General features: G+C 41.4%; 1 protein-coding gene across 2 annotated transcripts in view; it reads left to right on the plus strand.

Annotated features, from left to right (window-relative positions):
* The window catches only part of ATG4A (autophagy related 4A cysteine peptidase), a 78859-nt gene that overhangs the window by 31462 nt on the left and 29649 nt on the right, over nt 1-17748 (plus strand). Inside the window, exons 3-4 of one of the 2 annotated variants that reach the window (XM_070783766.1) lie at nt 13065-13175; nt 16039-16110. In XM_070783766.1, coding sequence (XP_070639867.1) covers nt 13065-13175; nt 16039-16110 — 183 coding nt within the window. The remainder of the gene's footprint in view (nt 1-13064; nt 13176-16038; nt 16111-17748) is intronic. The other variant, XM_070783767.1, reaches the window with a different exon arrangement.

Raw genomic sequence — 17748 nt, forward strand, 5'->3', positions numbered from 1 at the left:
CCCCATTTCTGAATTTCGACAGTACTTAGTTATTATCAACACTTGCCTATGTACATTACCTTTTATTTTTAGCTCTTTCCTTTTACCTAAGGTTCGTGTGTTTAACTAGATTATGACTTTATGATGTCTTCGCTTGTTCATTTAACATTTAGTGAATGTGTATGAGGATGTTTCCTCTGTATTACTCACAGAACCAAGTATGGAACTTAATAAACAATTGCTGGCTCATTTATTTAGAAATTCACACAGAATCTCTTAAGAAAGAGACAAGTGAACCTATCTTCTTTTCTAAGAGCTTAGAGTACCCCTCCTAACAACCCACCCTACCGTCACCTCCAGTAGAATCATAAAAACACTGTTAGAATAGGACTGCAATAGAACTGTGATGACAAAACTATTCTACAACTGTGCTGTCCAGTATGGTAGCCACTACCACATGTGGCTGTTGAGTGCTTGAAATGTGGCTAATGCAACTAACTTAATTTTTAGTTGTGTTTCAGTTCAGTCACTCAGTCGTGTCCGACTCTTTGCGACCCCATGAATCGCAGCATGCCAGGCCTCCCTGTCCATCACCAACTCCCGGAGTTCACTCAGACTCACGTCCGTCAAGTTGGTGATGCCATCCAGCCATCTCATCCTCTGTCGTCCCCTTTTCCTCCTGCCCCCAATCCCTCCCAGCATCAGAGTCTTTTCCAATGAGTCAACTCTTCCCATGAGGTGGCCATAGTACTGGAGTTTCAGCTTTAGCATCATTCCTTCCAAAGAACACCCAGGGCTGATCTCCTTTAGAATGGACTGGTTGGATCTCCCTGCAGTCCAAGGGACTCTCAAGAGTCTTCTCCAACACCACAGTTCAAAAGCATCAATTCTTTGGTGCTCAGCTTTCTTCACAGTCCAACTCTCACATCCATACATGACCACTGGAAAAACCATAGCCTTGACTAGACGAACCTTTGTTGGCAAAGTGGTGTCTCTGCTTTTCAATATGCTATCTAGGTTGGTCATAACTTTTCTTCCAAGGATTAAGTCTTTTAATTTCATGGCTGCAGTCACCATCTGCAGTGATTTTGGAGCCCCAAAAAATAAAGTCTGACACTGTTTCCACTGTTTCCCCATCTATTTCCCATGAAGTGATGAACCAGATGCCATGATCTTCGTTTTTTGAATGCTGAGCTTTAAGCCAACTTTTTCACTCTCCTCTTCCACTTTCATCAAGAGGCTTTTTAGTTCCTCTTCACTTTCTGCCATAAGGGTGGTTTCATCTGCATATCTGAGGTTCTTGATATTTCTCCCGGCAATCTTGATTCCAGCTTGTGCTTCTTCCAGCCCAGAGTTTCTCATGATGTACTCTGCATATAAGTTAAATAAGCAGGGTGACAATATACAGCCTTGACGTACTCTTTTTCCTATTTGGAACCAGTCTGTTGTGTTTAACTTGAATTAATTTAAATGTAGGCAGCTGCACATGGTTACTGTATTGGATAGCATACGTCTAGACCACTGATATTCCAACTTTTTAAATCCAAGAATACATTGAGAAATAAATTTTATATTTCAATCCAATTTATATACACACAACCAACTGATGAGTTATGATATGCTGTTTGAAAACATATGCTTGTCATTTTATAGATGGAGAATTGAGGCCCAAAGAAGTACAGTAAGTTTTCCAAGGTCACATAGCTAGTTAGCGGCAGAGTGGGACTAGAACTTACATTTTAGGGTTCTTAAGCTAGAGCTATTTTCAGGAGGGGTGACTCCTCCTTTTCTTCACCATGACAAAATAAAAGCCACCCCCAATGTTTTTCTTTTTAATGTTAGAGAAAAACCATTTGACACACTCATTCTGACTAAATATTGTCACATTGTCTTGCTTCCTACATAAAATATAAGCTCTGTATTTGGGTATTGCTGCTTTTTGGTTTGGATACTGTCCAAAATCAAAGATACATACAATGGAGGCTTGCTGTGGACCCACTGGATGATGTAACACTGGCACTAATGTGACATGGTCTTCCTTGGGAATATAACCATTCTTTTCATAAAAACAGGTTGATTCTTAAGAACAACAAAACCCACTGATGAAGAATCAAGGTGATTCTCACCTCAGTTTGTGGAATTTGCCTCAAATCTTGAATTATAAAGTGACCAAATACTTTTCCTCCTTCCCTCCCCCTCCCTCCAGTGTGCTACCATCTTTATATGCCTAATCAACAAAGATAACCATTATAAAAGTAGCATATTTTTATTCTTCTGAAAAATGCATCTGTTCAAGAAGATCAGAGTTACCTTATCAAAAGCAGAAAGAAGCAGCCATCTAGAGATTCAGTAGTCTCTATGTTACGTACATTCCTGACCCATTTGTATATGGAATCCCATTTCTTCATGGGTGTATCTAAAGGCATTTCAGGTAGCAAACAGCAGGCAATAACTCACCTCATGTGAAGAGTTGACTCATTGGAAAAGACTCTGATGCTGGGAGGGATTGGGGGCAGGAGGAAAAGGGGACGACAGAGGATGAGATGGCTGGATGGCATCACTGACTCGATGGACGTGAGTCTGAGTGAACTCCGGGAGTTGGTGATGGACAGGGAGGCCTGGCGTGCTGCAGTTCATGGGGTTGCAAACAGTTGGACACGACTGAGCGACTGAACTGAACTGAAGTGTAAAAAGCAAACAAAATATATTTACAAGACGATAAGCTTTTCAAACTTGTCACTTTAAAGAAAACCAGAAAGAGTCCATTTTTTAATTGCATTTGATTCTACCATTGTTGCCAATAAGATGAACTGACTGAAATCTTTAAGAAATGTTGTGTTTTGAGGGGCCAAGTTTCTATGGCCCAATTGCTTTTTATAGCTGAAAACCAAAGGGTCTTATCACTTAGCAATGGTTCCTTTGACAATGTGACTGGTTATCTCTTTGCTGACTCGTCCTGAAATCTGTCAGGAGCAGATTCCTGTCTTGCACTACCACCAATACTAGTCAGTTCAATAGAATCTCAAAAAGTCATAAACTTTAGCTGAATGGTAACTCTTTGGCTAAGGTTTTCTAGCCTAAGTCTAAAAATGACAAGATTGTTTTCTTAGGGTGTCAGAGTTTACACTGGTCTGTAGAGAAATCATTCATGTCTTTGGCATTCTTTGACAACCCAGCATCACTGAGGTGTGACTCGCTGAATAAATTCAAGGAAACTTGCAGTTTTGAATGTGAAAAATCCCCTTTGAAATGCTAAGAATTGCTATCTAGTTCTTTATTTTCAAAATTCTTGGGTGTCAGAAAAGCAGGGCACTGGGAGGAAGAGAAATGAAAATGGGGGCGGGGCCTATGCACGGACGAGCAGAGGCTGGGAAGACCAGGACACTACATGGACCCAGGAGGAAGGGGATGAAGGTACACTTTAGGCTGAGTGTTATTCTTCTGGGTTCCTCCTGCTTTCCTCAGCTCTGCTAATCAACCTGCCATTTGCCAGGTACCTCTGTGCGACCCCTGTGCAGGTTGATTTTCCTCTGAATTTTTTGTAGCCTCTCATTGCTTTGTCAAGCAAATCCATGACTCTACCATGTTCTGGCTGGATCAAGATTATTATCCCCTACCCCCCACCACTATGTTTTTCTGCTACCATTTCATCACCCACACTTGAAAAATACAAGTTATTTTTTACTCTCTGTCTCGCTTTTCCTAGACCCATCCCACATGCTTGCCAAATCCTTTTGGTGTTCCTCCAACCAGGAGTTTCTTCCCTTCCCCCATCTCACTTTTTTTTCTTTTTTTTTTATCTTTTTTTTTTCACTAAAGTTCAGCTTTTTTTTTTTTTTTTTTTAATTTTTGGCCACACTGCTCGGAACGTAGGATGTCAGTTCCCTGACTAGGCACCGAACCGGTGCTCCCTGCAGTGGGAGCATGGGGTCTTTTTTTTTATATCTTTTTATTTTTAGTTTTTAAATTTATTCATTTTTAGTTGGAGGATAATTACTTTACAATATTGTATTGATTTCTGCCATACATCAACATGAGTCCGTCATAGGTATACATGTGTCCCCTCCCTCTTGAACTTCCCTCCTACCTCCCGTTCCATCCCACTCCTCTAGGTTGTCAGAGCACTGGGCTTGAGCTCTCTGCATCATACAGCAAATTCCCACTGGCTGGGAAGCACAGAGTCTTAAGCACTGGACTGCCAGGGAAGTCCTGAGGCTCAGCTTTGATGCTACCTTTTCAAGGTTGTTGAAGGTCTTTTCATCCCCAAATTAATCATTTGTTGCCTTCCACATCACTTTCCTTTTTTAAATTGAAATGTAGTCGATTTATATTACTTTCAGGTATACAGCACTGTGATTCAGTATTTTTACAGCTTATACTCTATTAAAAATTACTACAAGATGATGGCTATAATTTCCTTTGCTATATACAATACATACTTGTTGCTTCACTATCTTATACATAGTAGTTTTTATCTCTTAACCCCATACCCCTAATTTGCCCTTCTCCTCTTCTCTCTCCCCTTTGGTAACCATTAATTTGTTTTCTTTATCTATAAGTCTGTTTCTGTTTTACATATATTATTTGCATTATTTTTTATATTGTACATATAAGTGATATCATACTGCATTTGTATTGATCTCACTTATTTAACTAAACATAATATTTTCTAGGTCTATCCATGTTGCTGCAAATGGCAGTATTTCATCCTTTTTATGACCAAGTAGTATTCCATTGTATGTATGTATGTACGTGTATATATATATATGTATATACCACATCTTATTCATCTATTCAGCTGTTGATGGGTTCTTGGGTTGCTTCCATATCTTGGCTATTGTACATAGTGCTGCTATGAATTTTGGGGTGTATGTATCTTTTTGAATTAGTGTTTTCATTTTTTTCTGAGTGTATTATCAGTAGAATTGCTGGATCATGTGGTAGTTCTGTTTTTAATTTACTGAGGAACCTCCATACTGTTCTCCATAGTGGCTGCACAAATTTACCTTCCCACCAGCAGTGTACACAGGTTCTCTTTTCTTCACATTGTTTCCAACATTTGTTATTTGTAGGTTTTTTGATGATAGCCATTCTGACAGGTGTGAGATCATATCTCCTTGTTAGTTTGATTTGCATTTCTCTGATAATTAGTGATGTTGAGTATCTTTTCATATAGTGGTTAGCCATCTGTATGTCTTCTTTGGAAAAAAGTCTATTCAGGTCTGCTCATTTTTAAATCATTTAAATCAGGTTTTACCATTTTTAAATCATTTTGTGTTTTGTGATGTCATATCACAGTCTACATCTTCAATATTATCCCTTTACTGTTTATTGTAGTTATAATTGCTTATATAATTTTTTTGTCTTTTAATTTACATACTGGCTTATTTAAGTGTTTGACCCCAGTCCTTACTACATATTTATTTGCCTTTCCTATTGGGATTTTCCCTTTACTATAGATTTTTACTACTTTTCCATTTAGAAAAGATCCTTCAGCTTTTCTTTTATTGTACATTTAGTATTGAGGAACTCTTTTAATTTTTGTTTATCTGAGAAGTTCTTTATTTCTCCTTCTAAATGATAATTTTGCTGGGTAGATTGTCCTAGGTTGCAAGTTTTTACCTTTTAACACTTTAAATATATCATGTTACTCCTTTCTGGCCTGCAAGGTTTCTGCAGAGAAATCAGCTGATAGCCTTATGGAGGTTGCCTTGCAAATGACTCTTGTTTTTCTCCTGCTGCCTTTAGAATCCTGTCTTTATCATTTACTTTTGCCATTTTGATTATGATATGTGTTGGTGTGGGTCTGTTTGAGTTTATCTTATTTGGGATCCTGTGTGATTCCTATACCTGTGTATCTATTTCCTTCTTCAGGTTTGGGAGTTTTCAGGCATAATTTCTTCAAATACATTTTTGATCTTCCTTTCTCTCTCTTCTCCTTCTGGAACCCATATAATGCAAATATTTGGATGCTTAATGTTGTCCCAAGAATATCTTCAGTTGCTTTATTATTTTTTTTTAATTTGCTTTTCCTACTGCTGTTCTGATTGTGTGGTTTCCATTTTTCTGACTTCTAGATCATTTACGTGTTCCTCTGTATTACTTTGTCTGCTATTCATTCCTTCTAGTGTGTCTTTTATTTCAGCTATTGAATTATTCATTTCTGACTGGGTCTTTTTAATGTTTTCTAGTTCCTTGCTGAAATGTTCTCGATTATATCAATTGTTTTCCCTAATTCAGTTAACATTTTTATTATCAATGTTTTGAATTATCTCGTAAATTTTTTTATTTCTGTTTTTTTAAATCTCTTTTGTTTCTCTTTCATTATTTTTCAGGGGTTTTCTCTTGCTTTTTCAATTGAGAGTAGTTACTGTGCCTTTTCATTTTGCTTGACTTTCCCGCCTCTATGAGTTTAGGTGAAACAGCTGTCTACTGCAGTCTTGAAAGTGTATTTTTCAGTGGAACCATCTCTATACTGTGTGTGCCCAGTGTGTTTGGTGTGAGAGCTGGATTCGATGTGAACACAAGTCATTCTCGGTGGAACCATTTCTATACAGGCTGTGTGTGCTCAGTGCCTTTGGTGGGAGAGCTGGATTTGATGTGGACACAAGTCACATCTTTCCTCAGTGCACTGGCCACTATCACCTTGGTAATGGTTGTGGCTGGAGACAGAGCAGCTAGAGCTGGTGGTGAGTGTGAGATGGGACTTCCTCTCTGCTCAGTGGCTGTCACCACCCTCTCAGGGGTGGGGCCTGAGCTGACTCTGTTTTTCTCTCCTCCTCACACTAGGACCTTTGCCCCAGATAAGGGGAATGCTAAAGCAAGTGGGGCCCCATGTGCTGACTGCCTGCACAGATGTCCACAGCTTCACTCAGACATAGCTTCAGGTGCAGATCCCCTTTGTCCCTCACAGCCTTCACCACCCCTACCATGTTATGGAACCTCTCTACAGGAAAGACGGTGCCTGTGTGAACTCTCCATGTCTATTGGGAGGTCAGCTGTGGTGCAGTGGCTGCTGTCAGACATCTGGGGGGTTCTGAGGCACTGCTTCAGTAAGAGCTAAGAAAGTTCCACTCAGACCTCTGTGTCCCATGGTTGAATCTCTTCCTCTGTCGTGGGCACCCCAGATCCAGTTCAGCACTATGGCATGGGTTGAGCAGGACCAGAGTATTCACTGGTCTCAGGCTGGTGGGCATGGCAAAGTGGTCACAGGAAACCCAGAGCTGCTAAGCCAGACCTCTCTCTGCCTTGCCTCAGGGGCAGTTCTCCTTTGTCTCTCACAGCTGATCACTGTTCCCAGCCTCAGCTGTTCCTGCCGTGTTGTAGAACTGCTGGATATGGTGGGTGGGGCCCTTGTGATCACTCTGTGTGTATCAAGGTGGGGGGTGAGCTGTGGTGGGTGGCTGCCGTCTGAGATCTGGGCAACTTCTGGGGGTTGCTGTTTGAGTAGGTGTCAACAATGGCATTACCCTGGGACTTGGTCACCTCTGTGTCCCATGGTCAAGTCTTTTCCCTGGTCATGGCTTCCCCAGATCCAATTGCTGTGCCATGACACAGAATAGACAGGATGGGAGTGTTGCTTGGTACTTTGGGCTGGGGTGCATGGCTAGCTGGTTGTTGGAAACCCAGAGGGCTCAGAGCAAATCTTTCTCTGCCCTGCCTCAAAGACAGCCAATGCATGCCCTCCTCATGAGTGGAGTCCAGTCCTCTGGCCAGCCAAGGGGGCTTGTCTCCTGTACATAGGACCCTAGGTCTGGGACACCCAGTCTGTGGCTTGACCTGATCACACCCCACCTATGCAACCTCCCTTTTCTTCTGATTCCCCTCCCAGGGGTACAGGTCTTGACCTGATTACTTTTCTTCCTTTCCTCCTGGATTATGTGTGTATTGTTCTTACAACCTTGGTTGTACAGGAGTGCTTCTGCCAGTTTCCAGTTAGTTTCAGTGAGAATTGTTCCACGTGTAGGTGTATTTTAGATGCATTTGTAGCAGGAGGTAGGCTCCATTTCTTCTTACTCCACCATCTTGATCTCTTCTCTCCCACTTTCCTTTCTTATAGTACTTATTGTTGTTTGTTTGCAGACCTATCCTCTCTACTAGGTTAAATGCTTTGGACAATGGAGGCTACATCTCAGTGATGTCTTTTCCATTGTGCTTAGCATATAGTATGTATGTGCGTGCTAAGTTGCTTCAGTCGTGTCTGACTCTCTGCAACCCTATGCCCACCAGGCTCTTCTGTCCATGGGATTCTCCAGGCTAGAATACTGGAGTGGGTTGCCATGCCCTCCTCCAGGGGATCTTCCCAACCCAGGGATAGAACCCACACCTCTTAGGTCTCTTACATTGGCAGGTGGGTTCTTTACCACTAGCACCACCTGGGAAGCCCCCTTAGCACATAGTAGGTACTCTGTAAAAGTTTATAGAATGAGTATATTAATTTATATTCAGCCCTTACCATACCTCATGCAAAGAGTTGACTCATTGGAAAAGACCCTGATGCTGGGAGGGATTGGGGGCAGGAGGAGAAGGGGACGACAGAGGATGAGATGGCTGGATGGCATCACCGACTCAATGGACATGAGTCTGAGTGAACTCTGGGAGTTGGTGATGGACAGGGAGGCCTGGCGTGCTGTGATTCATGGGGTCGTAAAGAGTCGGACACGACTGAGTGACTGAACTGAATAGAACTTACCATACCTGTCTCCTGTGACCATTTTCTTATGATTTTGAAGGTGTGACCTGAAAATATGTTGAATGTGTGTATATTAAACTAGTAAATATACCAAAAAGGAAACAGACTGACAGAGAAAAAGTGAGTGGTTACTAGGTGGGAGAGAGATGTGGGAAGGGGAAGATAAGGGTAATGGGTTAAGAAGCACAAAGTACTTTGTAATAAGCTACAAGTACATATAGTACAGAACAGGGAACATAGTCAATATTTTATAATAACTATAAATGGTATGGGGCTTCCCTGGTGGCTCAGATGGTAAACAACCTGCTTGCAATGCAGGAGACCCAGGTTCGATCCCTGGATCGGGAAGATCCCCTGGAGGAGGAAATAGCAGTATTCTTGCTGGAGAATCTCATGGACAGAGGAGCCTGGCGGGCTACAGTCCATGGAGTCACAAAGAGTTGGACGTGACTGAGCAACTAACACTTTCACTTTTTTTTTCACAAGCAAGATACTCTGTGGTGTCTCAGGCTTTTTCTGGCCCTGAGACTCTGTGACCTTTTGATTTCCCTTTTAGAGTCTTTTTATTGTTTGTGGGGAACAAACCCCACAGAATCTAGGAGACTTGATGCACAAGTTTTGTTAAGTGCTATCAGAAAATCTGTTAAAAAAGTGATTTTTTTCATTTACTTGCCGTTTTACAAAATAACGCTTACAAATATAGTCAATCACTGGAAAGCAAATTATTCAAGTAAGTCATCAGCAAAAATGGCAGAGTGAAGACTTCTGAAAATTCTACCCATAATAGAAATGAAAAGAACTGGCAAAGACGATCAGAACCAACTTTTGCTGCACTCTGGAAATTAACCAAAGGCTTGCACCAATCTGTGGAATATTCATTTATTCATGAAAAATGACTGCCTTGTAATAGTCAGCTCTGTGGCATTTTCACTTGTGCTATGCCCATCTTTTGCTCTCCAGCTTTTCAGTGGCCTTGAGAATTCACAGCTTGCAACCATAGGGAAAGCCAGCAACCTGGTAACCCCTGGAGGATGCAGAACAGGTTTGAAACTGTTAAATCCTCATTTCTAGAGAGCTGTCATTATTTGATCTGTCTGGCAATTCCCCAGAAAACCCCACATGTAAAACTTTATTTGTCTTGTCTTGGAGGTGCAGATAGCCTCCCCCTCTCTGGGTTGGCGGGGGGGGGCTTTTCTGGAAAACTATTAGAGGCAAATGATTAACTTCACAGCTATTTGAGGAGTAGATAACCAAAAAGTTTGAAAGGTAAAGCTGAAGAATAATATATTTGTTGGGACTTTGAAAAGTTCCAGCATATTCTTGGGAACCTAGAGGACCACATGCCTGCTCAGGGATGTGTACAGTCCCAAGGCTATGTGCATGCTCAGGAAAGACCTGAGAAGGCCCTCAGCTCTCACTCTGGCTGACCTTGAGCTCTGTATAAGCAGAAAGGGAAGACTAAGGCATAGTTAATCAACTGCCTGGCTGAGTGTTGAAAGCATGCCCTAGCATGTACACAGAGCGTCTTGCCCAAGACTGGGAGACTTTTTGGTTCCAGGAGCTTATGGAAATCTTTTTCTCAGTTATTATTTGACTACTAAGCTAACCCAGCAGAGACTTCATTCTTTTTAATGATTATTAAAGTAGAATGGAACAGAGTGAAGCCTGTTGCCCATCAGACCTTATAGAAGCTGATTCTTGGTCCACCAAGCTGCAATATTTGTAGCTCTGCCTGTATAGTTCCTATGTCTTTAAACAGGTTGAAAGCGCAAGGAGCTCATATAAGTCTGTTAATATAAAATTTGTTAATTTTAAGGTAGGACAAAAGTAGTTTATGAAATTTTTTTTCAGAAGGATTGCTGTTAGTGAGAAGTGATTTGTTTGGAAATGCCATTTCACTTCTGCATCTCAACCACAACCCAGTTGGCTTCTTCATCTTTCTGAGTTCTTGTGGAAGATCAAGCCCTCTATCCTCCCCAGACTCCCTTTTATACGCTCTCCTCATGTTATCACTCTGTACTTCTGTTAATCTCATCTTCTGGTCTGGCTTTCTTTTGTTTCATCCCTGTAGTTTTCAACTCAGGCTGGTTATGGGCTGACACACTGCGTTCATGGAGTCTATTTTCTAAGAGGAGACTCTGGAAGAATAGAGACTGTAATTGCCCTTTTTCCTGGCCTGGGGGTGAGGGGTGTAAGAGCAAGAGGAAAATTCTTTGGCTATCATTTTGGTCAGAGCCATCTCAAATGAAGCAGTGCAGTTCTCACAGGCTGTAGGGGCTGTACTAATTTGACCAGATAGCTGGGTAATGACTCACTGAGACAGGGTTGGCGATAGAGAATTTTTTTTTCAGCCAGTACTAAAAAAAGACCCAAGGCTTATATGCATACATGCTGTACATTCATCCAATACCACCTTCCTCATCCCTACCAGGGGAATGCCAGAGAGGTTGCCCCTTTCCCACACTTCTCTCAAATTGCTCATTTTCTGACTCACCCCTCCCCTCTGCCCCCCTTTTCTAGGCTTCACTGAATGTTTGTTTTAACCTGATTTCTCTTGCCTGTGAGGGGTGGAGAATGGGGTGGGAAGGTACACAGTGTGATTTACGCCACCTCTGTCCACCACCTCCTGGGGATGGCCTGACCTGGATGATCATTTTTAGCCTGCTATTTCCTGAGCATGGGCCAGGGGCTGTGGCCAGGGGCAGAAAGGCTAAGACTGTGACACAAGCTCCCTGGCAGATTTGGCAGTGATGAGTTTTCACTGGGGAATGAAATGGCTGTCTCATTTCTAACTTCTGTACATTGGAAATAGCGCCATGGCTGTGACCCTAATGATGAAAACATCTTGAGGAGAAAGGCTACCTAAATCCCTGAAAGACTGGACTTCTGTCACATATTTCAAGAAGGGCAGTATCCCGGGTAGCTGTGTTTCTAAAATTATAACTTCAAACAAATTATGACTTCAATGTATACAAATGATACAAAGTATAACGTCAGCCTCCAACCGAGTAGTCTGTTTTCATGATCAGATAAGACTCATTTATTTATTTCTAGGAAAGACCATTTATTTCTATGAAAACAGCATGCTCCTGCCTTAGAAAACAAAGCCAGAAGAAAGCAATTTGTCCTTTCAAGTGAGCTAAACACATCCCGCAATGATATTTTTTATAGGAGACTATTCCCTTGGCGCTCTTAGGGGCTGATCTGGGAGAGCCCTTGCAGCTACTAGTAGCTGCACAAAATGGCCCCTGCTGGCTCTGAGCTCCCCTCCCTGTAGCGTCTGGTAGCCTCCAATTGCTGAAATGATAAGATGTGTGCTCGGTTGTCTCAGCTTTGAACTTGAAATATGATTTGTCATTGAAACAGCACCATAAACTATGAAATATACTAACAATTTCATTTTTCTGCTGATAGGTTAAGATAGATTTTTCTGGGCTGGCTTGGAAACTTATTTACCACCTATGATATTCTTTCTCTCAGAAAATACTGGCTTGGCCAAAATGTTTGTTCAGGTTTTCTCATAACCTCATATGGAAAAATCCGAATGAACTTGTTGGCTGACTCAGTACTTAAAGGAAACTTTTGTGATAAGATCCTTCCCTTCACAAGTCAATCTTGGGACTTTTAGCAGATCCTTTCCCCGCAGGCGGTACAGAAGTGAATTTTAACTCATCCCACATTACCTGGACATAAGTTCTGAGCGTGTGGCCTGTGAACTTATGAGATTTAATTGCATTTTGTTCAGTTCCTTTCTGTTGAGAGATAACCATGGTCATTTGTGAATCCCAAGAACAAGTTCTATTTATCAGTTGCTTCAAGATTCTTCTTTGTAGAAGTTGTAAGTGAATAAAACACTAAATTACTGATAAAACATCTGGACTTCCAGCTAAAATATTACATTTTCAGAGTTGTATATATATAGTGTTTCAGGCTTGTCATAGGCCCCTTCTAAGCCACTGGCTGCTAGAAACCTCACATTAGTCCCTAGGGTCTGATTAGACATGGAAAGAGGTCAGGTATGCAGGTACTACTGTGTCATCTTGTACTCCACTCACACTAGGACAAGCTAGAAAGTGGCTGTTTACAAAGAAAGCCCCATTAGAAAAAAATATTTGATGTAATTGTGACCAAAACATCATTCAGAGATAGTACCAAATGGGACCATGAGAAAAGGAAGGTCTAAACAGGTGGTCAAAAGGAAATCCCTCTCTTAAAAGATTTTGAGGCCCCATAAGTGTCTTTGTTTCTCAAGCAGGAGGATTTGCTTCCATTAGATTCCAGTGATGAATCTAAAAAAACTCTAATTTTTACCTTCAGGACAAAGGTAATAATTAATAAATCATAGAAGCAAGTTCCCTCTATTACATTTTGTTTAAGTTTCTTTCCTTTTCAGTTTTATCCAAGTATGAAAACCAGATTACTATTTTTGCTGACTACCTAGAAGAGTTTCCAGATACAGATGAGCTGGTATGGATCTTGGGAAAACAGCATCTTCTTAAAACAGGTAAGGTTTGGTTGCATTTGTCTGTGAGAACCCAAATGAGATGGGTGCCCGAGGTTGAAGTCTACCCTGTTTTCCTTCTTGGGTTGATAAGGGGTTAATGCTACTGCTAGGCAGATTTACTTTACAGCCAGAGGAGTTCTTGCGTGCAAAGACCCTTCTGAGGCCCTAGCAATGTGTTCACATGATCATAGGTATTTGTACAATTTGAAAAAGTCATTTTTTTTTCTTAAAGGAGAACCCACCAATTCTTTAAGCCTCAGGTTTCAAAAAACATGGACCGGCTCTGGGTATTACTAACCAGTATCTAGTCTTTGAAGACTACATACTTCTCATTCCTCTCATGTCCTTTTCTATCTAGATGAAAAACACTGCCATCCAAGGGACTTCTAAATAGCCCGTGGCTGTCAGAAACAGTCTCAGACACTGAGAAGGCATATAGTTTTAGAGCTTTTGCTGACTGTGGTACTGTCTCAGTTTATTCTGATTTTGTACAGAACTTTTAGCCACTGCAGCTAGATGGAAAGGAGGCTTGGCTTTCTCTTCCTTTCCATTACATTCTTATAAATTGAGAAAGACCTTTTACCTGAAAGTGCTAACAACCCAGCACATAGATAAAACCTGAACTTGGAAATAGGCAGCTCTGAGTTTTGTGTCTGAAGAGAGATCCTCTTTGGAGGCCCTAGCATGGAGGGAGGGGCAGGAAGAAACTGACCAAAAGGCAAGAGAGGGGGCTTCCCTGGTGGCTCAGTGGTAGGGAGTCCACCTGCCAGTGTAGGAGACATGGGTTTGATCCGAGATCCAGGAAGATCCCACATGCTGCAGAGCAACTAAGCTTGTGCACCCTAACTACTGAGCCTGTGCTCTACAGTCTGGAAGCCACAACTACTGAAGCCAGCGTGCCCTGGAGCCTGTGCTCTGCAACAAGAGAAAGAGCCTGCACACTGCACCTAGCCCCCGCTCACCGCAACTAGAGGAAAGCCCACGCAGCAACGAAGACCCAGCACAGCCAAAAACAAATAAATAAATAAAAAGGCAAGAGAAGAAGTTAGCATCTTCTAATTCCATTTGAGTCTGGCTTTATCCTTTTGATTGGAAAACCCTGAATAGTGGAGAGCACCTAGTGCTAACAATTAGGAGACCTTTTGTATTCAGACTCTTCACCTCGGATAAGTCACTTTCTGGATCTTAACTCCTTTTGCCAGTAATTACTAGGAGAGGGACTGCAGGTGATCTCTTCTAGTTGTGCATTCCCTAAAAGAGGGATCCCCAAGTTGCCAAATATGCCCAGTTTCAAATGTTAAGTTGGAAAAGCCCTTTCAAGGTGAAACTCTTATTAAAGTCTAGGGCTTCCCTGGTGGTCCAGTGGTTAAGAATCCGCCTGCCAATGCAGGGGACACAGGTTCCGCCCCGGGTCCAGGAAGATCCCACATGCCACAGAGCAGCTAAGCCCACGCACCTGTGCTCTAGAGCTCACATGCCACAACTACTGAGCTCAAGTGCTTAGAGCCTATGCCTCACAATGAGAGGCCATTGAGAAGCCCACACACAACAATGAAGAGTAGCCCCCACTTGCCACAGCTAGAGAAAGCCTACACAGAACATTGAAGACCCACCATAGCCAATAAATAAATAAATCTTTAAAAAATGTCTATACAACTTTCACCAGCCTTTCTAGCATATAGGCAAGCCAGAATACATAGAGAATATCAGGGGAAGGAGTGAGGGGCATGAGCATTTGAGGCAAGGGGATAAAATAATAGCTAACATCTACCTCAGGTTTACTGTGTACTGTACCATATAAGCTCCTGCCTTCCATGTAGTGTTATCTTGTTGAATACTCATATCTCTGTGAAGTAGGTGCAATTATTCTCCCCATTATATAGATGAGGAAACTGAAGCTCAGAAAAGTTAAGTAACAAGGCCACACAGTTGGTAAGTAGCAGAATCAGGTCTCAAACCCAGGCAGAGCTTGACCATTTTACATCTGGCTCCCATACTGTGCTAGGCACTGGTGACATGAAGGGGAAGAAAAATCCAGACAGCTCAGCTTTCTGATTTGTTCAAAGGAAAGGCAGAAGAGAAAATAGAGACTATTGGTTAACACTGAATTTCTTTTTCTTCTTTTAAAGTGCAATGACTATAAATTCTGTACAGAATTACAATTATAGATGTGTTGTTGAGAAGAGGAAGAGAGAAGACTAAGAAAGACAGAAGCACAACTAAGTACAGATGGACATGTGGAAGCCATATTTGTGGCCACTGAAGTAAATTTACACTGTAAAATATATACAGGAAAGCATGCTTTGAAAAAAAATGACAAAAGCATTTGTGATGTTATATCACCATTTAGATTACAAATGCCAATGCACTAATTTCTTACACACTTAATTTGCTTAGCAGGGACATCTTTTTAGTTAAAGATTTACATGCACACACGAATGCCAACAACCTATCCCTCGTGTTAGGTAACAGACCATGGATGCTGATGAGAGATCCAGCCAACCATCAGGCAGGGGCTGACTGCCTATCATTAGGTTACCCAGGACCCTTGCTTTTCCCAGTCCTTGTCTTTTGGCCATGTGATCTCAGTGTTAAGCACCTGCTGGGGCTGTGGAGCTCAGTGAAGAGATAGGAGCCACTCAGCATCATTGTAGCCAGTAGCTCTGGTCAAAATATAGGCGGGAGGAAATACTGAAATTATTTGGCTAAAATGAGACTGGGTTTCCTATGAATTTCCCTTAGCCTCATAACAATGGAAATGACTGGTTATTTGAAATTTAGTTTGCCCCTGGCTCAGAAATCAAAGACAGATATCTTTAGTTGGGATATGGTGATTTAATTTTAATTTCACATTTAATTACAGAAAAATCTAAGCTGTTGTCTGATATAAGTGCTCGTCTATGGTTTACATACAGGAGGAAATTTTCACCAATTGGTAGGTATATCATTTGTTATATTGTGCTTTCTTCCTTGTAGATAGCTTTCCTGAGGTTATCAGTGATATCATGGAAATCTCAGAATTACCAACTCACTATAGTGAAGAATTTAGTTTGGGGGAGTAGTTGATTAAGTCTTATGCTTCATACAGAAGTTTCATTGCCAATGCGCCCCAGCATGTATGGTTCCGTGGTGTTAATGTGTAATGCCGGTTTACTTTTGAGCCCACCTCCAAGTGTTTGGGCACTAGAGATATTGTTTTAAGTCTAAGAGCAACAAAACAGTCAAACTTTTAACTTGATACAGTCCACTGCTTTATGGAGTTATTTGATTATTAAAGATGACTTGTACCTTGAAGGAAAGAAAATAATTCTCTTGCTTTTTTTTCTTCCTATGATATGAAAACACTTTGCCACTGAGAAATGAATTATAGTGGATATCCTTGGAACTAATTCTAGGCAGTTAAGAATACCAGCTGCTGTCTAGAAAAAAGGACAGTTTAATGAGCTAAGTGAATAGGATCCCTCCAGAGAAAATTTGTAAAATGTTTGCAAACAGGGTTACTTCTTTCTAATCTTGTGGTCCTATAGAAAAGGATCACCAAACTCAGTTGGTGGAAGCTGTTCTCTTAGAGGAAACCTGTCTGACTGATTTTGTTTTGGGACTGGACCTAATAACTGGAGTGAAATCTATCTTTCTGATAAGTGTGAAAAATGAAGTTCACACACTTTTTTTTTTTTTTGCTCTCCATAGGAAGTACCTGAGTAAAATACACAAAAGAACAATCTTTACTACCTAGTAATTCTAAACTGTTAACTTTTTCTGGATCTTGCAAGATCTTTGCAAGATTTGAAAACATTTGCAATTCAACTCTGACAATGTTTTGAAAGAGATGATCCCTTCTTTATGTGGGCTTCATTCCATATTTCCCTACTAATCTGGCCTATAATCCCACCATTAGCAAGAGCCAACGTACTCCACTTCCAGCTGACAAGTTGGCTCAACTCTCCTCATCTTGCTGTAGCAACTCTCCTTCAGTCCCCACAACAAAAGGAAAGGAGCAGCCATCTTGGACCACGTGTCTTACATGGCTGATGATGTCATTTACGGTTAGTCTTGTGAGACCATGCTTATAGCATACTTTTCCACTTCTGTGTTGGGAGAGGAAGCAATGAAAGCATAATGTCTCCTCTGCCATCCAAGTTGTCTCACTTCAAAGTACTTTGAAAAAGGATATTGAGTGCCCCACCCCCACCCCATGCCCGGCCACATATATAGGATTTTTGTTACATCAAGTGTTCTTTAAATGGAACCTGTTGTCTTATTAACTGGTTTTGTACCTTTTAAAAATATAGTATATTTCTAATTTATTAATAGTATTTTATATTAGGGCTTCCCTTGTACTCAGTGGTAAAGAATCTGCCTGCCAATGCAGGAGACACAGGTTCAATTCCTGGGTCAGGAGGATCCCCTGGAGGAGGAAATAGCTGCTCAATCCAGTATTGTTGCTGGGATAATCCCATGGACAGAGGAGCCTGGTGGGCCCCAGTCCATGGGGTTGCAAAGAGTCCACTTAGTGACTAAACAACAACATTATGACCATACTCATTATACCAAATATTTACATCATCTTGAA

This window comes from Bos indicus, chromosome X (genome assembly GCF_029378745.1).
Source record: "Bos indicus isolate NIAB-ARS_2022 breed Sahiwal x Tharparkar chromosome X, NIAB-ARS_B.indTharparkar_mat_pri_1.0, whole genome shotgun sequence".
Lineage (NCBI taxonomy): Eukaryota > Metazoa > Chordata > Mammalia > Artiodactyla > Bovidae > Bos > Bos indicus.